Genomic DNA, 21,194 nt, shown 5'->3' with positions numbered 1-21,194 from the left:
TGCTCAATACACATAAGTTTAAAGAATGAATGTAAGATCCAGGAAGGCAGGGCAGACCTCTGGTTTTTGAAATTCTCTCCTTAGCTCCCAGCTCCACGCCTGGCACAAAGTAAGTGCGCGGCAAACACGCGCCTGCGCACTCACGCACTCACGCACTCACGGAGTGTTTCTCCCGCGGCCTCCTTGACTCCGCCCCTGCCTGGGGGGCGGGGCCGACCGGGTTCTCTGTGAAGTCACAAAGGCCGTGCTATGCTTCTGGCCTTGGCTCTTCTGCTGCTCTTGGACCTGAGCGCCCGCCGAGGCTGGGGCTGCCTGCAGTGTGACCACTCGGTGCGGGAGGCCCTGAGCCAGCTGCGCGTCGCCCTCATCCCCGACCGCTTCCATCAGGAGCAGCTGCAGGCCCGCGCTCAGGCCCTGCTGCTGGGCATGGAGGGGCCTTTCTTCCGGGACTACGCGCTGAACGCCTTTGTGGGGAGAGTGGGTGAGTGCTGGGGAGGGGAGGGTGCCTAGCACGGTGGAGAAAGGGACCAGTGGGGCAGCCCAAGGCTGGGCCGGGAGACCAACGCTTTGGGGACCACGCCCCAAAGAGGGGGAGAGCGGGGCCACTCTCGGAGGGAGATGGAGGGGATCACGTGGCTCTCGCAGGGACCCACTGGAATTTCCTACCCTCTCGCCCCCAGGGATAGAGCACCTGGACCTTGTGGCATCCTTTATCAAGAATCAAACAAACAACTTAATGGTTAATTCTCTTAGAGGTAGGAGCTAAGAGGAAAAGCCTTTTTCCTTTTTCCAGCCCCCTTTTCCTTCCTCCCTTTCCACCGGTTCACCACGCCTTCTCTTGATGTAAAAACAAAAGCAAACACACTGTACAGCCTTTACTGTGTGTCTGACAGAGTTCTAGAAAAGTCTAGGACAGGTCATCAAGGTGGGCGGTATTGTGATCTGCCCTTTACAGAGGGGGAGGTTGAGGCTCAGAGAGGTTAGGTGACATGCCCAAAGTCACACAGCTAGGAATAACAGAGCTGAGGATTTGAACCTGGGACATCCAGCTTAGACCATTATATTCCTAACCATCACCCCATGAGGTGTCTCCTGGTTTTGTATTCAGCGGCTCCTGGGACGCCACTCTCAGGGTTGGTCCTTGGAAATCATTGTGGTCGTTAAGACAGTTCCCACGGGAGGGCAGTAGAGGGCCCTGTGGACTGGGGTGGGAGGACGGATCTAAGCCCCAGGAACCTCACCCCACTTTGAGGGATGGAGCAGGGAGAAGGGCACCACGGAAGAGCCCACCATTTTTTTTTTAAAGATATGAAATGTTTGTGTGTGTGTGGTTTGTATAAAGCGAGCCCTGAAAGAGGAATGGGGGTGGGGAGGTGGGTAGATTGCCAGAATACTGGTGTTGGTTGTCCTAGGATAAGGGAACAGAAGGTGATGTATGCTTTTCTTGCCTATGCTTGTCAAATTGTTGTGGATTTCAATTTCCTTTTCTTTTTCCCTCCCTCTCCTTTTTTTTTAAAATAAATTTATTTATTTATTTATTTATTTATTTTTAGCTGTGTTGGGTCTTCGTTTCTGTGTGAGGGCTTTCTCTAGTTGCGGCGAGCGGGGGCCACTCTTCATTGCAGTGCGCGGGCCTCTCACTATCGTGGTCTCTCTTGCTGCGGAGCACGGGCTCCAGACGCGCAGGCTCACTGGTTGTGGCTCACGGGCCCAGTTGCTCCGCGGCATGTGGGATCCTCCCAGACCAGGGCTCGAACCCGTGTCCCCTGCATTGGCAGGCAGACTCTCAACCACTGCGCCGCCAGGGAAGCCCCCTCTCCTTTTTAATAACGAATATGCAGTAGTCATAGAATCAGGAGGAAATAACAATCATTTTAATTACATTAAAAAATTAAATTTTATCTCAATTTTTAGTATTGCCCTACCATTTAGTGAATATGAAATTTTAAAAAACAATGCATACTAAGGAGTGCAGGGCTTTTGGGGGGGCAGGGAGAGGTAATGAATATTATAAAATTGTGGCAATGGTTACATAACTCTGGGAATAATCTAAAAGCCATTAAATTGTGTACTTTAAATGGGTGAATTGTATAGTATGTGAGTTATGTCTCAGTAAAGCTGTCCAAAAAAAAAATCCAAATGTGTATAGTCCCCTTTGACCAGGCCCCTTCCTGGGAACTTTAAACACTGGAAGTTCTGTTCTCAGCTGGCGGACAGGGAGGGAGGTTGGGTTCTCATTCTAGACCTTTGAGAGAGGTGTAGAAATTACAGTGGAGGTCCTGAGGGTAGACTGCCCTGGAATCAAAGCCTGGCTAACCTTCAGCAAGCTATTTAACATCTTTGTGCCTCGGTTTCCTCATCTGTAAAATGGGAATAATAGCACTCACGCCATAGTCACTGAGAACCATAAAGAGGTTTGTGAATGTGCATTTAGCACACAGTAAGTGCTCAATAAATGTTAGTTATTAAGATGATTATGCTGCATCTTGCATCTCTGTCTAGAGCAGGGATTGGCAAAATATAGCCTGGGGGCCAAATCTGCAAATAAAGTTTTATTGGAACACAGCCACACCCATTCATGTATGTACTGTCTATGTTGCTTTTGCTCTCCAAGGCAGAGCTGAGTAGGAACAATGACCACATGGCCCTCGAAGCTGAAAATATTGACTGTCTGGACCTTCACAGAAAAAGCTTAGAGCAGGAGGTCTCAACTCAGGCTGCAGGTTGGAATCCCCTGGGGAACTTTTAAGACAATCCAGGAGCCCAGGCAACAGCCCATGCCAATTAAATCAGAATATCAGGGGACGGGGCCTGAACATCAGTAATTTTTAAACTCTCACCTTTTAAAAAAAAGTGATTTTTATATTTTGAAAAAATTCAAATGGATAGAAGAGTGGCAAGAGTAGTACAATAAACACCTATACACCATTCTTAACATTTCACTATATGGTAACCTATTGCCACATTTGCTGTGTGTGTGTGTGTGTGTGTGTGTGTGTGTGTACCATTTGAGACTTAGTGACATTTCAACCCTAAATTCTTCATCAGGCAATCTCCTAAAAACAAGGAAAGACATTCTCTTACACAGTGAGTGTACCTAGGAATTTAACATCGATTCCATACTATCCTCTAATATTCAAACCTCATTAAAACGTCCCCAACTGTCTCAGTCATGCCCTTCATGGCTAGTTTTCTTTCAATCCTGGATCTGTTCTGGGATCACGCATTGCATTCAGTTGTCTTTTATGATGATGACATTTTTGAAGAGTCCAGGCCGACGATTTTACCAACTATTATTATATTATTGGGGTTGGTTACATAGGCAAGGAGCACCCAAGTGGCTGATCTCAGTTATTCTGTCTCCAGCCCCACCAGAGGTCAAGCTGCTACCATGTTGGCCCAAGACCATCACCATGAATCATATTGTTAGCACAGACAATGTGGTGTGACCCAAGGCTTCCAAGTAAAGAAAGACACACTTAACAGGCAGGATATTCCAAGGACTTAGAGGTTACCTCCCAGGAGCCAGGCAAGAACCAAACTTTTTTTTTTTTTTTTGGAATGTGCAGGGTTTGGAAAACTCAGACCTGCTGAGTTAACCCTTTACTGTACAATATAACATGTCAAATGGGAACAAATACTACAGAGAAAAAAAATAAAGCAGGGACCAGGGGATGGAGAGTGCTGGGAATAGGGGCAGGGCTTGCAGGTTAAAATAGGACAGCCAAGAAGGATGTCACTGAAAGGTCAGCACGTGAGAAAAGATGTGGAGGAGAGGGGGAAGCAGCTATGAGAGGGTAGACGTCTAGGCTAGAAGGCTGTAGGCAGAAAGAACAGCAAGTGCAATGCCTGAGATGGGAGTATGATTGGCATATTCACAGAACCTTGAAGAGGCCAGGGAGGCTGGAGTGGAGAGAGAGGGAGAGATGTAGAAGCTGAGGTCCTAGAGGTAAGGGGGAGGGGATGGGTAGGTTGGTACCCATCCACTGGAAGGGATTTATAATGGTAAGGACTTTTGGCTTCTGCTCTGGGTCACATGGGAGGGTTCTGAGCAGAAGTGTGAAGCTAGTGAGATGCCTGAAGTTTTATTGGGGTCCCTCTGGCTGTGGAGAACAGATCTAGCAGGGCAGCAGGGAAGGCTGGGGGACCAATGAGAAGGTTGTGACAATGGCCCAGGCAAGAGATGATGATGGCCGGCACCAGGGAGTGGAGGGGGTAAGAAATGTTGGATTCCTGGAGCTCTCTTGACTATTCACAGACAGGAATTACTCACATGCATGTGGACAAGTTGCATGTGAGATGTAAGGAAAGAAGAATCAAAGCACCAAGGATTTTGGCTTGAGGAACTAGAAACATGGCATCTCCATCTATGAAGATGGAGAAGACTTCTTCACTTTCTATGAAGATGGAGAAGACTTCACTTTCTATGAAGATGGAGAAGACTTCACTTTCTATGAAGATGGAGAAGACTTCACTTTCTGTGAAGATGGAGAAGACTTCACTTTCTATGAAGATGGAGAAGACTTCACTTTCATAGGAAATGAGTTTGGAGGAAGATATCAAGGTTCAGTCTTGGACTCACTGAGTTTCAGATGCTTATTAGACATCCAAGTGGAGATCCTGAGTGAATAGTTGGATATATGCATCTGGACTTCAGTGAGTGGTCTAGGTTAGTGATGCCAATGCAGGAGGCACCAGTGTGTATAGAACAGTGCTGTCCAGTGGAAATATGTGAGGCACAAATAGTCACATATGTAATTTAAAATTTTCTGGCAGTCACATTTTTAAAAAGGTAAACAGAAGCAGATGAAATTAATTTTAATAGATTTTATTTAACCCAATACCTAAAATATTACCATTTCAACAAGCGGTCAAAATAAAAATTACTGAGACATTGTACAGTTATTTTTTCATACCACGTCTTTGAAATCCAGCATACATTTTATACTAACAGCTGATCTCAATTCAGGCTAGCCCTTTCCAGTTCAATTGCCATGTGTGCCTAGTGGCTGCCATATTGGACAGTGCCTTTCTAGGTAATGTACAAAGCCATGAGGCTGGGTGAAATCATGGAGTGAGTGTAGAAAGAATAGAAGAAAAGAGGAGAGCAGATCAGGGAAAAGGAGAGGAGAGGTGATCGAGTGTACCCTTCTACCACTTACCAGATGAGGAAACTGAGACCAAAGGCTGGTGGTTTAGCCTGGGTCCCTGCAGTGGATCAGAAGGTAGACGTAGGACCTCCCTGCCATAGATTCGCCTAGTGGACCCCGAGGAATAGCCAGTCTTGCTTAGAAAAGGACTTTCCTCATCACTTCTCTTTTTTTATTTTTTTATTTTTTGGCTGCACCGCAACCAGGGATTGAACCCACGCCCTTGGCAATGAAAGCGTGGAGTCCTAACCACTGGACCACCAGGGAATTGCCCCTCATCCCTTCTCTTTGAAGCTGCTGGTGGGGTGGGCTTGTTGGGTGCCTCCCACCCCAGGAGGATCCCTTTTTCTCCTCAGATGGGCCTCTGCTGGATGAACTGGTGACTCTTAGGGAGAGGGTGATCAAGGAACTCAAGAAAGTTTTAAGATCATATGAATTAAAAGGTGCGTCATCTCTCTCCACCAAGCCTCCTTCTCCCCTTTCCCATTATCATTGATCCCCTTCTCCCACCCTTTCTTCCAAACTCCTCTCTCACCTCCCCTATGACTCAACCTTCTCTGCCTCTCCCCAAAATTCCCTTCTCTCCTTTTCCAGACTCTTTCCTCCCTCTCCCCGTCCCTTCCCATTAAATTCTCAAATTGCTGGCCCAACTTAACTCACCTCCACTCTTTTCTCTTGCAGCCTGCGATCCCAAAATTTGCCGTGAGTCCTGGGTTTATTGTCTGTTCTTCCCTTTGCTACCCTCCTACCCCTTTTTACCTTGTCTCCCCAAAATCAAGCCCTGTTGTCACACCTACTCCATCTGGTGGTTCCCCCACCCCAAAGCTATGGCACTGAGGGATATCTGATTTTTGAGGGCTTATGAAAGTGATTTCAAACTGCAAAAAAAGATTTTGGGAGGATGTTAGTCAGGCTAGGATAGGCTATGTTGCAGTGACGAATAACCCCCCACATCTCAGTTGTTTAACAAAGGAAAGGTTGATTTCTCTCTTGTCAAAATTCCACTGGGAGTTGAACAGATCTTCCAAGTGGTGACTCCAGGATCCAGGCTGCACCTGTGCGGTGGCTGCTAAGCTAACTTCAGAAGGGAAAGTGAATAGGGAATCCTACAGGGCCTTTTGTAGCTGGCCTGGGAGTGACATACATCGTTCTGTCCACCTTCTATTGGCCAGAACTTGGTCACATGGGTACAACCAACTACAAAGGAGCCTGGGAAATGTAGTCTTCCTGTGTGGCGGGAAGCCGGGGAGACAGATGAGGGAGCAGGCAGCCAGTCTATGCCACACGGGGCAGCAAAATAGGAATAGAGAAGTGCAAACATTCTGTTGGTAGACATTAAGTTTAAAATTAATTTAATGTAATCACATGTCTACCAACAAAATGTTGGGTCAACTGCACAACTGAATTCTACTTTTCAGTGATTATATACAAATTATTTTTAATGTGAATCATCAGTGCATTTTGCTCAGCTAGCTCTGCTGCACGTGAGACCTCCAAATTCAGGAGGGCCAAGGGACTCCCTCTCCTCTTTCCCCTTCTGCCTTCCTCCCCCTTGCCAGTCCTCTGATATATGCCCTCATCCCACTTCTCCCTTTCCTCTTGTCCAGGCTTGCTAAAAGAAGAAGTCTTGGATTGTTTACATTGCCAGAGGATCAGTCCCAAATGCATCAAAGAAAAGTACTGTTTTGGTAAGCTCCTGGCATGGGGGAAGGCATGGGACAGGTGCATGAGAGGTGAAGACAACCATATCCCGGTGGATATGACTTTTGAGGTCTCCCATGTGCAGCCTTAAACCCTGCCCTTTCCATTTGATTACACAGTGGCCCAGAAGTTGCTTCCACATTCTGAAATTCACTTTCCCCCTACTAACTGGAAGACCCCTCTGTAACTTTACAGTGCTTCTAAGGCCAGAATGGCAGGTGCTAGAAAAACATTTTATGTTTAGCCAGTGCCATACCAGGGGAGTCTGAAAGGATGTGCTGAATTCACTCATTCATTCAGAGGTTTTAAAAAACATACATCCTTATTGCACAGAGAATAATACAGTGAACCCCTATATATCCATCAAGATTGAATAGTCATGCTGAACATTTTCACATACTGTTCCCTCTCTCTGTCACACTGTTCCTCTCACTCCCTTACTTCAGTAAAGTCTTCAAGTCCCCCTCCTCAGAGAGAACTCCCTGATCATACTTTCTAAAGTATCACTTTCTTTTTTTTTTTTTTTATAAATTTATTTATTTATTTTTGGCTGCATTGAGTCTTTGTTGCTGTGTGTGGGCTTTCTCTAGTTACGGCAAGCGGGGGCTACTCTTCATTGTGGTGTGCGGGCTTCTCATTGTAGTGGCTTCTCTTGTTGCGGAGCACGGGCTCTAGGCGCGCGGGCTTCAGTAGTTGTGGCACAGGGGCTTCAGTAGTTGTGGCTCGCGGGCTCTAGAGCACAGGCTCAGCAGTTGTGGCGCATGGGCTTAGTTGCTCCGCAGCATGTGGGATCTTCGCAGACCAGGGCTCGAACCTGTGTCCCCTGCATTGGCAGGCGGATTCTTAACCACTGCTGCCACCAGGGAAGCCCTCTAAAGTATCACTTTCTATCAAATTATGTTGACAATGAACATACCTCCACATTTGCTTCACTTTGTTTATTGCCGTCATATTTTAAAAGAAATCAGGCATCACGAGATTTCACCCATAGTGTGTACCTCTAAAAGGAACACTTCCTACATAACCACAATGCCCTTCCCAATGAACCTAACAATTCTTTAGTATCAAATAATTCCAAGTCCCTTTTCCAACTTCCCTAATTTCCCCCAGAATATCTTCACTGCTGATTTCATTCAAACCAGTATTCAATGAGAAGACTTCTCATATCATTTAAGTGTTAGGTTTTTTTTCACTTTTTTTTTAAATCTAGAGGAATTTCTCTTACCAGTCGTTTTCCCCTATGACATTGACTAGTTGAAAAGGAAGGATTCATCTATTTGCTCTCTGAGGATGATGTTTAACTACAACAAATATTTTGAGCACCTTATAATGCCCCAAACTGAGGATCAGCAGAGTGGGAGACAAATGTCTCATAGAGCCCACATTTTAATAGCGTGAAGGGTTAGCCTAGGTTTTCTCAACCTTGGCACTATTGACATTGGGGCTGGATAATTCTTTGTTCTGAGGCTGTTCTATGTGTTATAGGAATTTTAGCAGCCCCCCTGGCCTCTACCCGCTCAGCGCCAGTTAGTACCCTCCAACCAAAGTTATGACAATCATTTCCAGCCTCCAGACGTTTCCAAATGTCCCCTGGGAGGTAAAATTGTCCCCCGCTGAGAACCACTGTTAGATGATAATTACATGAACAAGTAAATGGACTAATTCCAGACAGCGATAGTGCTCTAATGAAAACAGAACAGAACAATTTGATAAAAAGTGCCTGGGGGAGGGGCGGTGCTACCCTAGAGAGTGCGGGTGGGGGGACCTCTCTGAAGAAGTGATGTTTGAGATCTAAAGGAAGTGAAGGCGTGAGGAACAGTGTGAACGACAAAGGGAACAGCAGGTGCGAAGATCCAACATGGTTGAGTAATAAGAGGGAAGCTAGTGTGGCCAGAGGCGAGTGAATGAAGAGGAGGGTAGTAGGGTGGCCACATGGTGACCAGATCGTGCAGGGCCTGGTGGACCATGGTGAGGACTTGGGCTTTGATTCTAAATGAAACGACAGCCACTGGAAGGCTCTGAGCGGAAGAGGGACGTGAGCAGACTTGGGTGTTATCGACGCCCCCTGGTGGCCAGATGGGGAACTGTAGGAGAAGCAGGGAGCCCCTTCCCTTGAAAGGAGTGGTGATGAGAGCTGGACCAGGTCCGCAACCCAGGAGGTGGATCAGATGCTGGTTTTGAAGGTCGAGCCAAGAGGCTTGGCTGACAGAATAAAGAGGGGAGGGAGCAAATCGAAGTTGCAGAATGGGACTCCCCAGGCCACCTTCAGGGTCACCAGCTAAGATGCAGCCTGAGATCGTCAGCATTTTGCATCCCCCTCTCACGTTTGTGGGTAGTTACCAATTCCTCCCCTCCATCCCCGCCGCCCCCGCTCCGATCCCCATCCAATGAGATGCATTTGGCGCTGGGCTCTTCGCCGTCACTGTGCTGTGCTATGTAGACTGCTCCTTCAGGGCAGGGAGGTTTGCCAGCGGAGTTCCCAGCGGTATCCCAAGCACCTAGAACGGTGCCTGGGACACAGAATTTGAGGAACCGATGAAGGAAAAGTCAGACCCAGGAGAGGGCAGGGGCCAAGTAGAGAGAAGGGAGAGAGAGGCCCGACCCTGGCCGGGCTGCCGAGTGAGCAGGTGGGTGTGGGTACAAGCCCGGGGAAGGGTGATGACTTGGAAGTCGCGCTGGCTCCCACCCCCACTGTCCACTACCCAGTCGACGGGCAGCCCCGCATGGACCTGCAGTACCAGGAGAGCGGATCCCCGCGGAATCGGGCCCTGTTCGGCAGCATCATTTCCGTGTGTCTGGCTGTCTTGGCCTTTGGTGTCATCGTGGCTTCGTGAGTCATCCCTGCCCCCTCCTGAGGTCCCCAAATGCCCCCCTGGGCCCCTGAAAAGTAGCATTGCCCTGGGTCCGTCACTCTGTCGTTTGGGAGTCTCCTCCCCAGTCACTTTATGCCTCTCTCTCTGTTTCCCTCTGTCTCTCTTTCTTTCTCCTTTTTTCTTGGTCTCTCCTTCCCTCTTGCCATCTCTTTTCTCTCTCTCTCTCTCTCTCTCATGTCTCTCCGTCCATCTGTCGCTCTCATCTCCTCTTCCCCCCACCCCCTGGGCCACATTATGTCTTTCCTGGGTCCTCATCACTTTGGCCTTCATGGGTCTCTTCCTCCACTGAAAAAACACTAAAAATTATATTTCATGTATGAAGACAGATATAATCCAATCTGGGCTCGTTATTATATATCCATCATCCTCATCATTGTTATATTAATTTATTTTCTCCTGATTTTCAAAGTGTTTATTTATTTACTTATTTTAATTGAAGTATAGTTGATTTACAATGTTGTGTTAGTTTCAGGTGTACAGTACAGTGATTCAGATACACATATATATATATACTTTTTCAGATTCTTTTCACTTATACGTTATTACAAAATATTGAGTATAGTCAAAGTATTTAAAATGAAAACATCTCCAGGGCCCCAAGCACTGAGCCCATGATGCTCCCACGAGGGGAGAAATCACCCCCACCCTCCTTTCTCCATCTTGAGCGCTCCCCCCGCCCCTGTCTGCTTGTCTCTGGTTCAGCCCCCTCTCAGCCCCTCTCCTCTTCCCTCTGCCTCCTCTATCTGCCCCTCACCCTCCTTTCCCAAATGCCTTGGTTTCTTCATATTCAACTGGGGATAATCCCAGTACCTCCCACTTAAGGGTGGTGGTGAGAAGTAAATCAGCCCTTAGCCTAAGGAATCTCCCCTTCTCTCCCCCTCTCAGCCTCTCCCACTGGACTTTCTCCTCCTTTCCTCTGTCCCGGTCCCAATTCTGCCATCTCCCTCTTCCCCTTCCCTGCCTGCCATGTTGAATCTGTGTGTCTCAGTCCCTGTCTCTGAATGTCTCTCCCCATCTCTGGGTCTCTGTTTCTGACTCCCGTCCCTCCCACTCCACAGACTCTGTCCCTATCTGTCAACCCCTCTCTGCTTCTTTAAATCTCTCCCTCTGTGACTCCCCTCTTTCCCCTCCCACCTTCCCACCGTTCCCTCTCCATCTTCTGGTCTTCATTTCTGTCTCTGTCTGTCTTCCCCTCTCCCATCTCTGGATTTCCCTCCCCCATCTTGATTTCTGTTTCTCTCTCCCTCAGCCTCTGTCTCCTGTCTTGATCTCTCTAGAGCAGAACTCTCTCCCTGTTCTCTCCCCACTGTCTCCCTGTGTATTAGTTTCCTCTTGCTGCTGTAGCAAATGACCACAAACTGGGCAGCTCAAGGCAACAGAAATTTATTCTCTCAGAGTTCTGGAGGCCAGAAGTCCAACATCCACGGGTTGGCAGGGTGAGTTCCTTTTGGAGGTTCTGAGAGAGAGTCCATTCCATACCTGTCTCCTACCTTCTGGTGGCGGCTGGCATCCGTGGTATCCCTTGGCTAGTGGCCTCCCTCCAGTCTCTGCCTCTGTCTTCAATGGCTTTGTCCTCAGTATCTGTGTCCCAAACCTCCCTCCCCTTTCTCTTGTAAGGACACCAGTCTTTGAATGTAAGCCTAAAACCAGAATAATCTCATTTTTACCTTAACATAATTATATCTGCAAAGACCCTATTTGCAAGTAAGGTCACATTCACAGGTACTGGGGTTTAGGACTTGGATATATCTTTGGAGTGGGGGGACACAGTTCAACCCAGTACACCTGCTTCTCTCTTTTCCTCATTTCTCTTTCTGTCTTTCTCATCTCTTTGAGTCTCTCTCCCCGTGTCTGTGTCTCTCAGAGTCTCCTGTCTTTTTCCATTCTTTCTGTTCCCACATTTCATACCCTCAGTCCCAGTCCCAACTTTTCTCTCCTCCCTCCTTATGTTCTGATTGGCTGAGAACCCTGGAGATCTTCCCAGAGACCCATGATGTCACTGGCTGAGCCAAATAAAGCCAATGATTGGAGGGAAGGTTTTGGGTGGTCAGTTGACCTGGAGGGGTCTGAAGTTCTTTTTCTAACCTGCAGGCTTTTTCTCTCTGACCAGGGCTATTACATATAGGCGAAACCGAAAACTCCTGCTTCAGTAGGGCTCTGATTTTGAGGTTTGTAAGGGGAAAGGAAAAGAAGTTTAATAAAGTCTGTGACAGATTCCTCAGTGTCTGCATCAGTTTCTGGAGGACCCTGCCCCAATTGGTGTCCCGCTCTGGACACCTGACTGGGTGCTCCTCAAGGGGTGGGGCTACGTCTCACTCATCTGTAGATTCCAAATACCCTAATTAAAAAGTAGAAGTTGCTGATGAGCCAGGAGGTGGGAGGCGGGGGCCGCGTGGCGGCTGCTGCTGCAGTGGGGCAGGTGGTGGTGACTGGCGGCGACTGAGGCGGCAGTGAGCAATTTAACCCAGAGACAGACTTCACTATAGAAACACCCACAGTTGTATCAATGACTGGGGAAAGATAGTGGCAACAGGCAAAGGAAAAACATCTCTGACATACTAAGGACAATGAGTATGCTAAAACCAAGCGGGCTTAAGGTGCCTACCAAGATCCTTAAGCCTGGAAGCACAGCCTTGAAGACACCTTCTCCTGGTAATGCTTTATGTTTCTCCTTAACAGCAAGTTTTTAATCCTATGTGAAGACTTCTATTTGAAAAATTTAAAAAGACAATCTTATAAAACTTCATATTCTTGAAAATACTTGAGAAAGTTTCAATTAAAAGACATAGAATTTTAGGGGCTTCCCTGGTGGCGCAGTGGTTGAGAGTCTGCCTGCTAATGCAGGGGACACGGGTTCGAGCCCTGGCCTGGGAAGATCCCACATGCCGCGGAGCGGCTGGGCCCGTGAGCCACAACTGCTGAGCCTGCGCGTCTGGAGCCTGTGCTCCGCGGCGAGAGAGGCCGCGGCGGTGAGAGGCCCGCGCATCGCGATGAAGAGTGGCCCCCGCTTGCCACAACTGGAGAAAGCCCTCGCACAGAAACGAAGACCCAACACAGCCAAAATCAATCAATCAATCAATCAATCAAAACATACGCATCTGATTCAAGATCCTCATTAAAAAAAAAAAAAAAAAAAAAAAAAAAGACATAGAATTTTAGAGGGGCGGAGTCAAGATGGCATACTAGGAGGACACAGAATTCGTGTCTCCTCACAACTAGGGCACCTACCAGGCACTGGTTGGGGACCACAGACACCTAAGGGGACGGGAGGAGCCCCCAGCGACTGGTTGTTTCAATTATAGTTTTATTTTTCCTAATATATTTTTTATCTTTCTAATTTTATTTTATTTTTTATTCTTTGATATTGTACTGCTCCTTTTTTTCTTTCTTTCTTTTTTCTTTTCTTTTTTTTTTTAACTGTGCCATGAAGCTTGCAGGATTGCAAGTTCTTGGTTCCCAGGCCAGAGGTTGGGCCGAGCTCCTGTGGTGGGACCTCTGAGTCCAAACCGCTGGACTAACAGAGAACCTCAAACCCCAGGGAATATTAATCGGAGTGAGGCCCCCCAGAGGTCCTCATCTCAGCACCAAGACCCGGCTCTATCCAACTGCCTGCAAACTCCAGTGCTGTACATCTCAGGCCAAACAACAAGTAAGACAGGAATACAGCAACATCCATCAAAAAAAAAAAAAATGAAATGACAAAAAAATATGTTACAGACAAAGGAGCAAGGTAAAAACCTACAAGACCAAATAAATGAAGATGAAATAGGCAACCTACCTGAAAAAGAATTCAGAGTAATGATAGCAAAGATGATCCAAAATCTCAGAAACAGAATGGAGAAAATACAAGAAATATTCAACAAGGATCTAGAAGAACTAAAGAGCAAACAAACAATGATGAACAACACAATTACTGAAATTAAAAATACTCTCTAGAAGGAATCAATAGCAGAATAACTGAGGCAGAAGAACGGATAAGTGAGCTGGAAGATAAAATGGTGGAAATAACTGCCAGGGAGCAGAATAAAGAAAAAAGAAAAGAATTGAGGACAGACTCAGAGACCTCTGGGACAACATTAAACACACCAACATTCGAATTACAGGGGTCCAGAAGAAGAAGAGAAAAAGAAAGGGTCTGAGAATATATTTGAAAAGATTATAGTCAAAAACTTCCCTAACATGGGAAAGGAAATAGTCAATCAAATCCAGGAAGCACAGAGAATACCATACAGGATAAACCCAAAGAGAAACACACCAAGACACATATTAATCAAACTATCAAAAATTAAATACAAAGTGGGGCTTCCCTGGTGGCGCAGTGGTTGAGAATCTGCCTGCCAATGCAGGGGACACGGGTTTGAGCCCTGGTCTGGGAAGATCCCACATGCCGCGGAGCAACTAGGTCTGTGAGCCACAACTACTGAGCCTGCATGACTGGAGCCTGTGCTCTGCAATAAGAGAGGCTGTGATAGTGAGAGGCCCGTGCACCGTGATGAAGAGTGGCCCCCACTTGCCACAACTAGAGAAAGCCCTTGCACAGAAACGAAGACCCAACACAGCCAAAAATAAATAAATAAATAAATAAATAAATAAATAAATACAAAGAAAAAATACTAAAAGCAGCAAGGGAAAAGCAACAAATAACATACAAGGTTATATGTTAACCCCATAAGGTTAACAGCTCGTTTTTCAGCAGAAACTCTGCAAGCCAGAAGGGAGTGGCAGGACATATTTAAAGTGATGATAAGGAAGAACCTACAACCAAGATAACTCTACCTAGCAAGGATCTCATTCATATTCGCTGGAGGAATTAAAACCTTTACAGATAAGCAAAAGTTAAGAGAATTCAGCACCACCAAACCAGCTTTACAACAAATGCTAAAGGAACTTCTCTAGGCAGGAAACACAGGAGAAGGAAAAGACCTACAAAAACAAACCAAAAACAATCAAGAAAATGGTAATAGGAACATACATATTGATAATTACCTTAAATGTAAATGGATTAAATGCTCCAACCAAAAGACATAGACTGGCTGAATGGATACAAAAACAGGACCCGTACATATGCTGTCTACAAGAGACCTACTTCAGACCTAGGGACACATACAGACTGAAAGTGAGGTGATAGAAAAAAAAAAAACATTCCATGCAAATGGAAATCAGAAGAAAGCTGGAATAGCAAGTCTCATATCAGACAAAATAGACTTTTAAATAAAGACTATTACAAGAGACAAAGAAGGACACTACATAATGGTGAAGGGATCAATCCAAGAAGAAGATATAACAATTGTAAATATGCACCCAACATAGGAGCACCTCAATACATAAGGAAATCAACAGTAACACAATAATAGTAGGGGACTTTAACACTCCACTTTCACCAATGGACAGATCATCCAAAATGAAAATAAATAAGGAAACACAAGCTTTAAATGACACATTAAAGAAGATGGACTTAATTGATATTTATAAGACATTCCATCCAAAAACAACAGAATACACTTTCTTCTCAAGTGCTCATGGAACATTCTCCAGGATAGACCATATCTTGGGTCACAAATCAAGCCTTGGTATATTTAAGAAAATTGAAATCATATCAAGTATCTTTTCTGACCACAAAGCTATGAGACTAGATATCAATTACAGGAAAAAAAAACCTGTAAAATACAAACACATGGAGGCTAAACATTACCCTACTAAACAACCAAGAGATCACTGAAGAAATCAAAGAGGAAATCAAAAAATACCTAGAAACAAATGACAATGAAAACACGACGACCCAAAGCCTATGGGATGCAGCAAAAGCAGTTCTAAGAGGGAAGTTTATAACAACACAACCCTACCTCAAGAAACAAGAAAAATCTCAAATAAACAACCTAACCTTACACCTAAAACAATTAGAGGAAGAAGAACAAAAAAACCCCAAAGTTAGCAGAAGGAAAGAAATCATAGAGATCAGATCAGAAATAAATGAAAAAGAAATGAAGGAAACAACAGCAAAGATCAATAAAACTAAAAGCTGGTTCTTTGAGAAGATAAACAAAATTGATAAATCATTAGCCAGGCTCATCAAGAAAAAAAGGGAGAAGACAAATCAACAGAATTAGAAATGAAAAAGGAGAAGTAACAACTGACACTGCAGAAATACAAAGGATCATGAGAGATTACTACAAGTAACTATATGCCAATAAAATGGACAATCTGGAAGAAATGGACAAATTCTTAGAAAAGCACAACCTTCCGAGACTGAACCAGGAAGAAATGGAAAATATAAACAGACTAATCACAAGCACTGAAATCGAAACTGTGATTAAAAATCTTCCAACAAACAAAAGCCCAGGACCAGATGGCTTCACAGGTGAATTCTACCAAACATTTAGAGAAGAGCTAACACCTATCCTTCTCAAACTCTTCCAAAATATAGCACAGGGAGGAACACACCCAAACTCATTCTACAAGGCCATCATCACCCTCATACCAAAACCAGACAAAGATGTCACACAAAAAGAAAACTACAGGCCAATATCTCTGATGAACATAGATGCAAAAATCCTCAACAAAATACTAGCAAACAGAATCCAGCAGCACATTAAAAGGATCATACACCATGATCAAGTGGGGTTTATCCCAGGAATGCAAGGATTCTTCAATATATGCAAATCAATCAATGTGATACACCATATTAACAAACTGAAGGATGAAAACCATATGATAATCTCAATAGATGCAGAAAAAGCTTTTGACAAAATTCTACACCCATTTATGATAAAAACTCTCCAGAAAGTAGGCATAGAGGGAACCCACCTCAACATAATAAAGGCCATATATGACAAACCCACAGCCAACATTGTTCTCAATGGTGAAAAACTGAAACCATTTCCTCTAAGATCAGGAACAAGACAAGGTTGCCCACTTTCACCACTATTACTCAATATAGTTTTGGAAGTTTTAGCCACAGCAGTCACAGGAGAAAAAGAAACAAAAGGAATCCAAATCGGAAAAGAAGAAATAAAACTGTTACTGTTTGCAGATGACATGATGCTATACATAGATAATCCTAAAGATGCTACCAGAAAACTACTAGAGCTAATCAATGAATTTGGTAGAGTAGCAGGATACAAAATTAATGCACAGAAATCTCTTGCATTCCTATACACTAATGATGAAAAATCTGAAAGAGAAATTAAGGAAACACTCCCATTTACCACTGCAACAAAAAGAACCAAATACCTAGGAATAAACCTACCTAAGGAGACAGAAGACCTGTATGCAGAAAACTGTAAGACACTGATGAAAGAAATTAAAGATGATACAAACAGATGGAGAGATATACCATGTCCTTGGATTGGAAGAATCAACACTGTGAAAATGACTCTACTACCCAAAGCAATCTACAGATTCAATGCAATCCCTATCAAACTACCAATGGCATTTTTCACAGAACTAGAACAAAAAATTTCACAATTTGTATGGAAACACAAAAGACCCCGAATAGCCAAAGCAATCTTGAGGAAGAAAAACGGAGCTGGAGGAATCAGGCTCCCAGTCTTCAGACTATACTACAAAGCTACAGTAATCAAGACAGTATGGTACTGGCACAAAAACAGAAATATAGATCAATGGAACAGGATAGAAAGCCCAGAGATAAACCCACGCACATATGGTCACTTTATCTTTGATAAAAGAGGCAAGAGTATACAATGGAGAAAAGACAACTTCTTCAATAAGTGGTGCTGGGAAAACTGGACAGCTACATGTAAAAGAATGAAATTAGAACACTTCCTAACACCACACACAAAAATAAACTCAAAATGGATTAAAGACCTAAATGTAAGACCAGACACCATAAAACTCTTAGAGGAAAACATAGGCAGAACACTCTATGACATAAATTACAGCAAGATCCTTTTTGACCAACCTCCTAGAGAAATGGAAATAAAAACAAAAATAAACAAATGGGACCTAATGAAACTTGAAAGCTTTTGCACAGCAAACGAAATAACTGACAAAGGATTAATCTACAAAATATACAAGCAGCTCATGCAGCACAGTATCAAAAAAAAAAAACCCAATCCAAAAATGGTCAGAAGACCTAAATAGATATTTCTCCAAAGAAGATATACAAACACATGAAAAGATGCTAAACATCACTAATCCTTAGAGAAATGCAAATCAAAGCTACAATGAGGTATCACCTCACACCGGTCAGAATGGCCATCATGAAAAAATCTACAAACAGTAAATGCTGGAGAGGGTGTGGAGAAAAGGGAACCCTCTTGCACTGTTGGTGGGAATGTAAATTGATACAGCCAAGCCACTACGGAGAACAGTATGGAGGTTCCTTTAAAAACTAAAAACAGAACTACCATATGACCCAGCAATCCCACTACTGGGCATATACCCTGAGAAAACCATAATTCAAAAAGAGTCATGTACCACAATGTTCATTGCAGCACTATTTACAATAGCCAGGACATGGAAGCAACCTAAGTGTCCATCGACAGATGAATGGGTAAAGAAGATGTGGCGCATATATACAATGGAATGTTACTCAGCCATAAAAAGAAATGAAATTGAGTTATTTGTAGTGAGGTGGATGGACCTAGAGTCTGTCATACAGAGTGAAGTAAGTCAGAAAGAGAAAAACAAATACCGTATTGTAACACATATATATGGAATCAAAAAAAAAAAAGGTTCTAATGAACCTAGGGGCAGGACATGAATAAAGACACAGACGTGGAGAATGGACTTGAGGACACGGGAAGGGGGAAGGGTAAGCTGGGATGAAGTGAGAGAGTAACATTGACATATATACACTACCAAATGTAAAATAGATATCTAGTAGGAAGCAGCTGCATAGCACAGGGAGATCAGCTCGGTGCTTTGCGACCACCTAGAGGGGTGGCATCAGGAGGGTGGGAGGGAGACGCAAGACGGAGGGGATATGGGAATATACGTATGCATATAGCTGATTCACTTTGTTATACAGCAGAAACTAACAGCATTATAAAGCAATTATACTCCAATAAAGATGTTTAAAAAAAAAAGTAGAAGTAGACTTCCCTGGTGGCGCAGTGGGTAAGAATCCACCTGCCAATGCAGGGGACATGGGTTTGATCCCTGGTCCAGGAAGATCCCACATGCTACGGAGCAACTAAGCCTGTGAGCCACAACTACTGAGCCCGCTTGCTGCAACTACTGAAGGCCACATGCCTAGAGCCGGTGCTTGGAAGCAAGAGAAGCCAACACAATGAGTAGCCCACACACGGCAAGGAAGAGTAGCCCCTGCTCACCACAACTAGAGAAAGCCCGCTCACAGCAACGAAGACCCAACGCAGCCAAAAATAAATAAATAAATTTATTTTTTAAAAAAAGAACATAGAACCTAGACTGGTTGAAACCAGAAGATTGATGATGCTTGAAACTTCACCTTGATGCCAAGCAATCCGAGAATTTTCCACAAGCTGATCACGCCTTGCTCCTTGAACACTATAAAACTCCTCATTACCCCCTCCAGGGTGGGTCACACAGTCTTGAGGGCATTAGCCCCTTGTGGCCCCTTTGCCTGGCAAAGCAATAAAAGCTACTCTTTTCTACTTCACCCAAAACTCTGACTCCGCATTTCTATTCAGCACCGGTGAACGGAGTCCGAGTTTCGGCAACAAGATTTTATTATTTTGATATATTAACAGACGAATTTATAATAACCCAATGCATCCTTGCATTCCTGCCCATCTCCAGCTCCCACTATAGGGGTTTGTTTCCTTTACCACGCTGCCCCTTAAGAGGTGATGGATGAAACTGAGCCAAACAGGAAGGCGGTTGCCCAGGGAAATTGAATAATTAAGTAACAGAGGCTCGATTCATTCACCATCAGTTTAGGTGGTGTCTTGAAAACTTTTGCTTTGGTAGGAGAAATTTGAGTTAGATGGGTTAACTGGACTATGACGTCGCCTCCTGTGGAGGGCAGTGAAAAACTTTGGCTATAATGGAAATATTCACGGTGCCAGTACAGCCATACAGTTGCCAAATACCATGTTTCGGCCAGCTGCAAAGTAGCTGTTTACAGCACTTTTTCTCCCGCCCCACTTTCTACTCGTGGACTCCATTTCCCAGCATTCCCCTGCCCTCAGAGACCTTAGGCCTAGAGGAGCGTGAGCCGCAGTGGTTTCTGGGAAATGCAGTCCAGCTGCGGAGCGCAGTTTAAAGTACCAGGACTTGAGGTTCCGAGACAGCGACCGCGCAGGCGCTTTCCGGGGCCCGAAGGAGGGCGGGAAGGCCTGGCCGCCGTGCACAACCTGCGGGGGCGCACAGGTGAGTTCCGAACTGGCGGACACGAGAGGCTGCCGTTGGGTGTGGGCTGACCGAGGCAGGCGCGCAGGAGGCGGGCCGAGTCTGCCTGGGTGGGAGGGGAAGGGCGCCGTGGGCGGCTCCCCGCCCCCTCCTGTCACTCGTGAGGCTGCCTCAGAGCCCCAGTGCCCCAGTGCCATCGACTCAGCGCACAGGAATTGGGCACCCGCTGTTTTCCAGGAGTCTAGCCGAGTGCGGATCTGCGGCCATTTCCCAGGAGGGAGAATGTACCTTTTCCTCACTTAGCAGGTGAAGAAGAAACAGGCAAGGGAGATTCCATGGCTTCTTCCAGATCACAATGCCAATGAGTTGTCGACATGGTGTGAACCCAGGGATGTCTGACCCGAAAGCCCTAGCCCCTCTCTCTGGGTCTCATCTCCCCTCTCCAATCTCCCACCACCACCCCAACCCCCATTCTGCCTCTCTCTCCCTGGGTCTCTGCTTCTCTTTCTCTGTGTCTGTCCCCTTCTCTCTGGGCCTCTGCGTGCCCCCAGCCTCCATAAGTCTCTGTGTTTTTTCTAAAAACAGTCATTTTCTTCCAAAACCATTGCACTATGCTCACATCAGGAAAGGAACGTCCATACAATACTGTTGATTAGCTAATCTGCAGGCCTTTTTCAGATTTTGCTAATTGTCCCAATAATGTCCTTAATGGCAAAAGAAAATCCCGTGTCATGCACTGCATTCGTTGTCGTCACTTTAGTCTCCGTTAACCTGGAACAGTTGTTCAGTCTTTCTTTGACCTTCATGATCTTAGCAATTCTGAAGATTGCAGACCACGTACTTCTAGAATGTCCCTCAGTTTGGATGTGTTGGTTATTTCCTTGTGATTAGATTTAGGCTACATGCTTTTGGCAGGAATACCTTAGGAGTGAGATGTGTCCTTAACAGAGCAGGAGCCTGTGATGTCCGCTTGCCCATCACTGGTCACATTGGCCTCAATCACTTGGCTAAGGTGGCATCTGCCAAGTTTCTCCACTTTAAAAAGTTATCCTCTTCGTTTTGTAATTACAGTAGATCCCATTATCCTCGGAGGGTACATTCCAAGACCCCCAGTGGGTGGCTGAAATCTTGGATAGTACTGAACCCTCTATATACTGTTGTTAACCTAAAGAATAAA

At 45.2% G+C, this 21,194-nt stretch overlaps 1 protein-coding gene across 2 annotated transcripts in view; it reads left to right on the top strand.

The window, feature by feature from the left end:
* The first annotated feature begins 222 nt into the window (after window positions 1-222).
* The window catches only part of IZUMO2 (IZUMO family member 2), a 38,066-nt gene continuing 17,094 nt past the window's right edge, over window positions 223-21,194 (top strand). Inside the window, exons 1-7 of one of the 2 annotated variants that reach the window (XM_007184916.3) lie at window positions 223-481; window positions 681-755; window positions 5,507-5,593; window positions 5,832-5,852; window positions 6,758-6,838; window positions 9,558-9,681; window positions 11,835-11,941. In XM_007184916.3, coding sequence (XP_007184978.2) covers window positions 250-481; window positions 681-755; window positions 5,507-5,593; window positions 5,832-5,852; window positions 6,758-6,838; window positions 9,558-9,681; window positions 11,835-11,877 — 663 coding nt within the window. In that variant the 5' untranslated portion in view covers window positions 223-249 and the 3' untranslated portion in view covers window positions 11,878-11,941. Of the gene's footprint in view, window positions 482-680; window positions 756-5,506; window positions 5,594-5,831; window positions 5,853-6,757; window positions 6,839-9,557; window positions 9,682-11,834; window positions 11,942-21,194 lie in introns of those variants that run through there. The other variant, XM_007184915.3, reaches the window with a different exon arrangement.

The sequence above is a fragment of the Balaenoptera acutorostrata genome, chromosome 19, assembly GCF_949987535.1.
Source record: "Balaenoptera acutorostrata chromosome 19, mBalAcu1.1, whole genome shotgun sequence".
Classification (NCBI taxonomy): domain Eukaryota; kingdom Metazoa; phylum Chordata; class Mammalia; order Artiodactyla; family Balaenopteridae; genus Balaenoptera; species Balaenoptera acutorostrata.
This window is presented reverse-complemented; position numbering and strand designations above follow the sequence as displayed.